Source organism: Saccostrea cucullata, unplaced genomic scaffold (assembly GCF_032062105.1).
Source record: "Saccostrea cucullata isolate Sc308-1 unplaced genomic scaffold, CSIRO_AGI_Scuc_v1 ctg930, whole genome shotgun sequence".
NCBI classification, from domain to species: Eukaryota; Metazoa; Mollusca; class Bivalvia; order Ostreida; family Ostreidae; genus Saccostrea; species Saccostrea cuccullata.
The window spans coordinates 204,508-214,032 of NW_026926945.1; the positions used below are offsets into that span (position 1 = coordinate 204,508).

The following is a 9,525-nucleotide window of genomic DNA, read 5'->3' on the forward strand; positions in this document are numbered from 1 at the left end:
TATTCACTAATATGGAGGCGTCATCACTTGCCGGTGGAAAGCTGTAAATTTTGTCCTATGCTTAGCACTCATGGCCTTTGAGCAGGAAGGGATTATCGTGCAAGAAACTACTGTGACAAAGGACCTCGGTTTTTACAGTCTCGCCCGAAGGACCGGTCTCCACGTCCTACAGTGGGATTCAAAACCGCGATGCAAGGATCAACTCCTTACTTTGCTACTCTAGAACAGACGTTCTAAACACTGCGCCACTCGCGCCACGTCATAATGTGACTAGAGGATAGACTTTATTACTGAAAAGGTCATTGTATCGATTATATAACTTCGAAATGATGACTTTAAACAAGAGGTCTGTTATACTTTCTGATTGATTTGTTTGTCAAGAACATGCCTTCTTTAAAAACTGTTATAGCATGTTGTTGCGTTGTCAGCTGAGATATATAAACACATTACGCAGGTTATGAGGGAATATTGCTACTTATTTAAAAGAGCTGACGATTGAAAAGTCTCATATTTATCGCAAAGCTTTGTTGTTAGCTTACCATCAATGTCTTTTTTGCTAGTTAGGTATCCTAAGTATGAAACAGATGTAGCAGACTCTATGGAATCTTTAATTACTGGTATCGTTTCGACATAAGAATGGAGAAAGGTATTGTCGTCGATAGATCTAAATGACAAGTCAATGGCTATACCAGTTTTTTCTCTCTTCTTCCCCCAGAATAAATTCTGCTCCATATAAATATCTTAAAAAGGACTGCAAACAAAGGGACGCAATCAACATCCATGAGAAGCTAAAAATATTGTTAGAAGATCTCCTTACATAAAGACATTTTCACGAGCATCATTTTAATATAAACTTCAGAGTACTTGGGTGTATAATCAGAATGTGTTTTCACAAAATTGCTTTTTAATAAATTCTAATATGAGTATACAAATCATACATAAGATATTAATTGATATATAATGCAAAGTAGAATTATTAAATGCTTAAAAAGTAGTAAAAACTAACAAAATTGAACACTCCATTCAAAACATAATAATAACTGAGCATTGGAGATAGATATTGAATATAATACATTAATTGTAAAACATGATTGCCTTGTGTTTTGATAATGTCAACGTTATATCCTACTTAGAACGAGGGCTAATGGCAATAACGTAATAAAAACGAGGCCAGATTGTAGAACCATCTGTGGCGAACTACTAGTAGGAGTCGTGCCGGAAGGAACAGTTGTGGGATCTGTAAAAAAAATATGAATGAACTTTAGTGTTTCCATGACAAGTCCTTTACATGTTCCAGAGCTGACGTACAACTCAAAATTAACAACACTATTTACATGTACATCTATAATCATCAAATGATTTAAAATAACTCTCTTATACTAACTGTTAATCAAATTCCTGTTTATATACTGAATGGTACTTTTCACATTTTACATAATATATAATAAAAAATTAAATAATTTATGGAAGGATTTTTACTCAAACATTCCATTTTAAACACAGGGGGTTGACAACGTTTACAGCAAATGTGCAAATTGGCAAAATGAAACACTGAAAGAATAACACACCCCAAGGCCAGGGTTAAATAAACTTACAGCTAAATTTAATGCATACTGTATGAGTTATAAAATAACACTCTGTACAACTGTCAACAGTATTAAAACAGGTTACTATTCCCCTCAAGAAAACTTGGGGGAAAGATTGGTGAAATAATAAAAGTCATAACAAATAAATTTTAAATGAGTTTCGACTGCATTCCAGAAGCAAAGAGACCTGTCTCATCAAATATTGCACATGTATTCGCCTAGGAATGTAGTTATTTGAATATCGATCCCACAACTGCACACATCTATTTTGAGACTGTCTCGTTAACCTATTTCCTTGACAAGAAGTTCGCAATAGCCTTTGCTTTTTCAACTCTATTGAATTCATGTAAAAATAATTAAGCTTTTTGTGCTGCACTTTCGAATTTTGACAGGGAACTTAAACCTCCTCTTGCTTTTACTAACCAAATGAAAAGAAGTGTTTGCTTAAAAAAAAGGATGGACGTATCTAAGTGTAGAATTTTCTTAGTCTTCGAAGATCCGTTAAATTTTTTCTGATAAAAGATATATGAACAATATATATATATTGAAAAAGAAAAGCTAAAATTGACATCCTTTAATATATATACATTATCTGTATAGAACTATTTTCAGTGTGTCATTCAAAAACTATGTTTTGCATCATTAAAAAAACGAAACGAAAATTGAATTTGATTGATAATAAATAAATTCACATCATACCTGAAACAGAGGACATCGTAGTGGGTTGATCCTCACGATTAGTGGTATTACTAGTATTAGAACTCACACACACAACCAAAAATCCACAAAGGAGAAGGACGCCCAGTACCTTCATCTTCCTCCGCAATCGATACACAAGTTACTGGAATTGGTCAAACTCGATAATAGAGCTACTGGTCCCCGAACCACGTATAACAATAATCAAAAGAACAATTATCACTGGGCAATTTGTTTAAAGATCACTGTCATTCACAATAGACATGAGTTTTACGAAATAAAAAAGAAAGCTATATTGTGGATAACTGTCGAATTCTAAATTTTTCGGTGGCCTTTAGACCTCAGAAGCATAGGAATGAGAATGAGACGGATTTTGCTGCATATTCATGCAGATTACAAAAATGATGACATCTTAATATAGCTTCTATTGATTGCTGCCCTAGGAACCGATGTTCCGTTGCTTGGGAAACAGATAAAGGGAAAAATTGGAGCTACTGCAGGCTGTGTCGCCTTGTTCTGGAACCTCCGAGTTCCCATGATAATTGTTCTGAATCATCAATTAAAGCTTATTAATGTAATGTTTATTCCAATATAGTGTTGCGATTATACCAATCAGCAAAGAATCTACAAAGCCTGTTCTTCACTATTCGAAAAATATTAACTATTGTATACGTTCCGGCCATGGCATATCATAAAAAAGGTATAAATTAGATGTGGATTCTAAAATTACTATATCAAACGTTGAGAAAATTCCAAGTCATTACTTTTTTTTTTTCAAAAAACAGTAACATAAGTTTTCTTTGAGAGCTATTGGACATGATGAGCCCTACACAGTTACAGCTTAGATATGCTTGATAGTTCTAAAACAGCAAAATATTACCATGGTATATATATCATATAAACTTTCAAATTATTTACATTTTTAAACAATTGAGGTTTGATATCATTTTGATATGAGTTACAGATCAAGTTTGCATTCTGTGCAAGATTTTTGACGGAATTATGATATTTTTCTTTTTTCAAGTTTTTATTCTGCATTTTTTGAAGATATTGGGGTGATTTTTTGTTTTTTGAGCTTGCATTTCGTTCTGCTTCATTGATTTTTAACAGAACTATATCATTTTCAATTTCTAGCCAGGTTGTATTGCACGTAGAAAATTTCTCACGCAGTACTCTCAGAATGATTGCTTAAATTGCTTAAAGCAGCTGTGTTACAGCTTTCCGAAGGCAAGTTTTGAATTGAAACAGAAACAGTATTTTTTATATAAAAATTTATAATTGTTAACTACAAGATCTATTCGTTCCGAGAGTTAAATAAAGTATAATGTGATGTCATTGTGTTTATCACTTACCAGAAACTATCAATTTTCCAAAATGTTACACAAAAATCAAATTGGCACGAGAAAAAAATGCTGTCAAACTTTTTTTACATTACTCAAAATTAATGTATCATCAGGTACAAACAAAGTGCTGGGGGCAAGTCCAAAATTTACTTGTGAACAAAACTTTCATTATTCAACTTAATTACGCACAAGAAGGCGTTTTACATTTTTCTCTCAGTCTGGTACCGCCTCCAACTCCCCCTCACCCTCACCCCCCGAAAAAAAGAAATTGCTAAGGTTAACTCAGCCGAATTTAATAATGGACGTACAACAGTTAACATTCTCTTTTTAAGCTTAAATATAAACTATAAATTATGCTTCATGTTTCTAAGTTTTAGTCACTTTTCAACTATATTTATAGCTACACTGTGGTTTTTTTTTCTAATAAAAAAGAAATAAAATGAGATAAGGATAATTTTTAACTAATTATGCTGCGGTTTTGTGCTTATTCGAAGTTTAATGTTTCTTGATAATAGAAATGATAGAAATAGATACTTTTTAATAGCAATCAGGAAGAGAGAAAATCATCCCTGATGTGATTTACAAGGCCGCTCTCCAAAATTAAGGGATTTAAAAAAACTGAACAATTGTAGTAATCCCGTTTATTGTAAACCTTTGCAGTTACATAACATTACATGGCGTGACATTGTATATTTCAATTAATGTCTTTTGCAGTACAGGTAAAATTTCCAAAAAGTATCTTTTTAAGCCCACTTGGACATTTCATGTCGCCACAAGAATTGATTCCAAGTACATTGGCTTCGGAAGCTATTTGAAAGTGGGGGGGCTAAGTGTAAAAAAAAAATTTTGTACCTTCAAAAAAACCTGAGAAGCAAAAAAAAAAAAAAAAAAAGGAAATGGAAATGTCTACTTCCCAAACCTGAAAATCTTATTTTTTTTTGGGGGGGGGGGGGGGGTTTCGAACTCCAGTACCAAAAATTTTCTTCCAAACATCACCACTTTCCCCATTTTTAACCCATACTAAGACATATCTGTGGAAAGTGGGGGGGGGGGGCTAAACCTACGAAGACATGTTCAATGTCTATACTAAGTGTCTATTTGGAAAAATAGTGGGGGGGGGGGTGCTGAGCCCCCCTAGCCCCCCCCCCCCCCCCCGGTTCCGACGCCTATGAAGTAACTATTGTAAATATTGTTCTAAATATTCTGCCTGGTGGCGAAGCTACGAGAAGGTGCCCAGTTTCTGTTTCATTCTGATTATTTTACAACTTTTAACACTTCTCAAATGCTGTTATGCATTTTTTTTATCACTATTATAACCGTACAATTTTATTTAGATTAAGTATCCAATTTTTTAAACAACTTTTCAAATATAATCTCTTAAAGTTTCTCCTTCATTTATTAGTGAGGAGTAAAGAAAAAGGCTTTCTTGAAAATTTCCTTGAACTTGCTTTGCATTTTGATTTTGATAAAGTTCTAGTACATCCAGTACATTTTTGGAAGATCAAATTCAATTGGGTTGATGAAAATATTTAAAAAAATTAAGACTAGGAATTCATTTTAAGAATTTCAAATACAAGTTGTAAATCTGGTGCTAGGTCTTTCAGAATTTATCGGAACAATTAATTTCTTTTTAGGTATTTATTTATATGCCGAAGAATCATCTTATACGTGAAAAGGGAAAAAAAATTGTTTTGGCCTTAAACGCAACATTTAGATAAATCGAAGACGTATTGACAATTAACAATAGTAATTTCCATTCTTATGTCGATACGTAATATCCTGGTGAGCTTGATATAAAAGATACCACAGAGTCTGACACATCTTTTGCATATTTGGACATTTTACCTGAAAAAGACGTTAATGGTAATTTAACAACCAAGCTCTATGATGAACGTGATGACTTTAACTTTTCAATCGTTAACTTGCCTTACTTATGCAGCAATATACATTCATCACCTGCACTCTGAGTTAATATCTCAGTTAATCCGATATGCAAGATCATGCTCTAAGTATACATATGTACAATTTTTTTATAAAAAGGTAAATTATTGACAAACTAGTTGATGGAACAACAATATTAACAGCCTCGTTTAATGTCATTACTTTGTATATCTACGGTTGATAAAATGACTTTGTCATCAAATACATCATATTATTAGTAAAACGCTGACTGACGTTTTTCATAATATTTGTTAGGCAATTATAATTATCTAAACACTGAATTGTCGACGGATTTTCCGTTATTTCTCGATCATGACAAGAGCACACGCTAAGTGTGATCAGCCAGACGGGGATTTCTACTCCTCCATAGCACCTGATCGGATCTCTGTGTTTGCTCTGTTGTTATATCATATTGTTCTTATAGACTTCTGAGCTTAATTACTGTTCGTTATCTCCATATTTTTTACAAACATCAAGTTGTATAATCTCATCTAATAAACAAAATTGTAGAATGACTGATAGGATATTATTTTATTTGTCTTGTGTATTTTCTATACAAAATATTTCTTGAATATGACTATAACGATGATGTTGATGGTGATTTTGTTGATGATGATTTTGAAAAAAAATCTGCAAAATCATTATTTACATATAAAGTTTGTAAATTACAGTAAGGTTATATTTTAGAACAATGATGCAGATTGTTTTGAGCTAGGAGTTCAAATTTAAATAAAAGTAGACTGAAAACTAGATATTAAGCCAGTTAAATATTAATAATAAGAATGTCCAAGTGAATGTTGTCCACTGATTTCTAAAAATTGTTGGACTTCTGTTTTTGGGCGTAGCTGCAAACAAAGTATATAATTCATTAAATGTCATATTATTTTCAGATGGTGAAACGAGATTAGTAATTAGTAATTGGTTGGATTGGCATAATTAACAATGATATCAATGTGGTTAGACTGTATGAATTGACCTTTTACTTATGTGATAATCCTATTCATGAATAACGTCATATTTCTTGAATAATCCCCATGATTTTTATCACTATATAAAAATGTTATGTAAATTACACAAAATTTATGCATAAATAGACAAAGCTATTCCTACTCACAATTAATTGTTTCTTTCAAATTTGAAATTAAATCAAAACTACTTTTGTTTTTCAAATAAATAAAAACAAATAATCAGACAACCTACGTTTTCTAGTTGTTGCTTCAGGACCGACTTGAGGGGTGACTGCACTGCTGGTTACTAAATGTTGCAGCGTCGATGATCTTGTTGAACGTATTGAAGATGTTGTGATTGGAATTGTTGGAGATTTACGCATTAACTGCGTTGCTTGTAATGTTGTTCTATTAGTGTGTTTCGCTGTCATTTGATTACTTGTCGAAGGATTTGTAGATGGCAGTTTTGACAAACTCTCCATTGTTGAAATGATTTCCGTTGTTGATGATGGACTTCTGATCATAGTTGATGATGATAGGATGAATGCTGTTGATGGGTTACTTGTTGATGGCTTGGTTAAAACTGATGATGTGTTTTTTGTAAATGATAATGTTGTGTCTGTAGTATCTGAGGGAAAGTGTGCTGTGTTAGATGGAGTAACTGATTTTTCAAAGTGCATAGTTGAGTTTGTTAATGATGTGTTTACTGTTGTTGTTTCTGGCGTTGATAATTTATTTGTTGCTATCCTTATTTCTTGCGTTAATGATATGTTTTGTGTTGTTCTTTCTGGCGCTGGTAATATATTTGTTGTTTCCAGTGTTAATGATATGTTTTCTGTCGTTGTATCTGGCGTTGATAGTGTATTTGTTGTTTTTGTTATTTCTTGTGTTAATGATATATTTTCTGTTGTTGTGTCTGGCGTTGATAATGTATTTGTTGTTTTTGTTATTTCTTGTGTTAATGATATGTTTTCTGTTGTTGTTTCTGGAGTTGATAGTGTATTAATTGTTTTTGTTGATTCTAGTGTTAATGACGTGTTTACTGTTGTTATTTCTTGAGTTGATAGTGTATTTGTTGTTTTTGTTGTTTCTTGTGTTAATGATATGTTTACTGCTGTTGTTTCTGGAGTTGATAGTGTATTTGTTGTTTTTGTTATTTCTTGTGTTAATGATATGTTTTGTGTCGTTGTTTCTTGCGTTGATAATGTATTTGTTGCTTTCCTTATTTTTTGCGTTAATGATATGTTTTGTGTTGTTATTTCTGGCGTTGATAATGTACTTGTTGTTTTTGTTGTTTCTTGTGTTGATAAAATTTTTTCTGTCGTTGTTTCTAGAGTTGATAATGTATTTGTTGTTTTTGTCGTTGCTTCTTTTGTTAATGATATGTTTTGTGTTGTTCTGTCTGGCGTTGATAATGTACTTGTTGTTTTTGTTTTTTCTTGTGTTAATGATGTGTTTACTGTTGTTGTTTCTGGAGTTGATAATATATTTGTTGTTTCTGTTGTTTCTTGTGTTAATGGTGTGTTTAGTGTTGTTGTTTCTGGAGTTGATAATGCATTTGTTGTTTTTGTTGTTTTTTGTGTTAATGATGTGTTGTCTGTTGTTGTTTCTGGCGTTGATGATGTATTTGTCATCGATGTTTCTTGCTTTGATGATATGATTGGTGTTGATATCATTATATTATCTGCTTGTCCTTTCAAAGAAAAGCCTGGTTGTGAATTTGTTGATGATGAAAACAATGGTTTCGTTGCTGTTTTTATAATGTGAGAAGATGTATCAAATATAATATAATCTTTTAAATGTAAAAAAGATTGTATTTTTTGTTGATATTCATTAAACTATGTACATTTTATGATTTAAATTGTCTGATTTATACTTTTCAAAAACAATATTTGTATTATTATTGAATTAAGCATTTTTATATATATACTGAAAAGCAAAAAAACAAACAAACAAACAAACAAACGGTAACCTCCTATTTCAATGGAAAATATCATATAAAGGATATAATTTTATATTTGAGAGCAACGACATCTTCAACTTTGTAAATAATGGTAATTTAACGGGTGAATAATGTTTTATGCCATTGTCGAAATTAAACTTTATCTCCTAGGTTGGAGAAAATTCGACCTCATCATAATAAAAACAAACATTTTGAAATGGCAAAAAATACTTTATATCTTGAGACTGAGGAACCTACTGCATTGAGAAATCAAGATGCAATTCACTGTATCTGAATGGTGGGGGAAGAGGAATTTTAACAGCAATGAGTTTTTTTTCTAAAAAGTACCGATAATCACTTAAACATTTATATCAAATCTGTGATCTTTCTAAATCGAGTGTTACCTTTCTGTATTATTTTCGAAAATCACGAGATGAAAAATCAATCATCTGTAAGTTACTGCTTCTTGCATTTTTGCTTTTCAGTATATCTTTCAAATGCCAATTATATCTTAATGATAATAATTTATTATTCATCAGATACCTTTAATATGGAATTCTTTGAAAATAAGAATAGTCATCAAAACTTGAATTAAATGTCTGGCCATCTAAAATAAGCAAACACAAGCAAAACAATGCAACACAAACTTTCAATTCTTTCATAATTCAAACCCATAATTAATACTGATATTACAACTAAAAATATCATGTCACCGAAAAAGATGGTATGTCATATTATCCTTACCTTTTCAACAATCTAAATCTCCTTTTACAATATGATGTCTAGTATTACAAGTTCTTGTTTAGGAACTGAAATTCACGTTGATCAGTGCTTTATCAAAGCATCACTTTATACCTGCGATAATATTTATTGATAGAATAAGAACCAATCCACCAAATATCACTGTTGTCAAGATTACCGCCGATTAAAACAATAGAATCGTCAACCATTGTTTACCTAACAGTTAATGAGAACTCAATTAGTCAATACTCAATCTCTACGTGCAAAATATTCATCATTTATATTTTTTGTTTCTCTGTTTTCAACTTATATTAATTTCATTTTATCAT

At 31.7% G+C, this 9,525-nt stretch overlaps 1 protein-coding gene and 1 long non-coding RNA gene across 2 annotated transcripts; both read right to left on the bottom strand.

The window, feature by feature from the left end:
- Positions 1-822: 822 nt before the first annotated feature.
- Positions 823-2,868, bottom strand: LOC134272973 (uncharacterized). The gene is made up of 2 exons (XR_009993328.1): positions 2,286-2,868; positions 823-1,237 (listed from the first exon to the last, which is right to left on the bottom strand). It is a non-coding gene; the product is annotated as an uncharacterized LOC134272973 (long non-coding RNA).
- A 3,386-nt stretch (positions 2,869-6,254) lies between these two features.
- Positions 6,255-9,287, bottom strand: LOC134272974 (mucin-2-like). The gene is made up of 4 exons (XM_062755142.1): positions 9,200-9,287; positions 8,999-9,062; positions 6,767-8,206; positions 6,255-6,411 (listed from the first exon to the last, which is right to left on the bottom strand). The coding sequence occupies exons 2-4, from the start codon at positions 9,060-9,062 to the stop codon at positions 6,314-6,316; spliced, it is 1,602 nt and encodes a 533-aa protein (XP_062611126.1). The 5' UTR covers positions 9,200-9,287; the 3' UTR covers positions 6,255-6,313.
- Positions 9,288-9,525: the final 238 nt, after the last annotated feature.

Excerpts from the sequence above, each read along its gene's own strand:
- LOC134272974 (XM_062755142.1), bottom strand. The coding sequence starts at position 9,062 with ATGGCCAGACATTTAATTCAAGTTTTGATGACTATTCTTATTTTCAAA. Across the intron at positions 8,207-8,998 it reads CAAAGAATTCCATATTAAAG|GACAAGCAGATAATATAATG; the intron begins GTATCTGATGAA and ends TTTCTTTGAAAG. Across the intron at positions 6,412-6,766 it reads TGAAGCAACAACTAGAAAAC|CTACGCCCAAAAACAGAAGT; the intron begins GTAGGTTGTCTG and ends CTTTGTTTGCAG.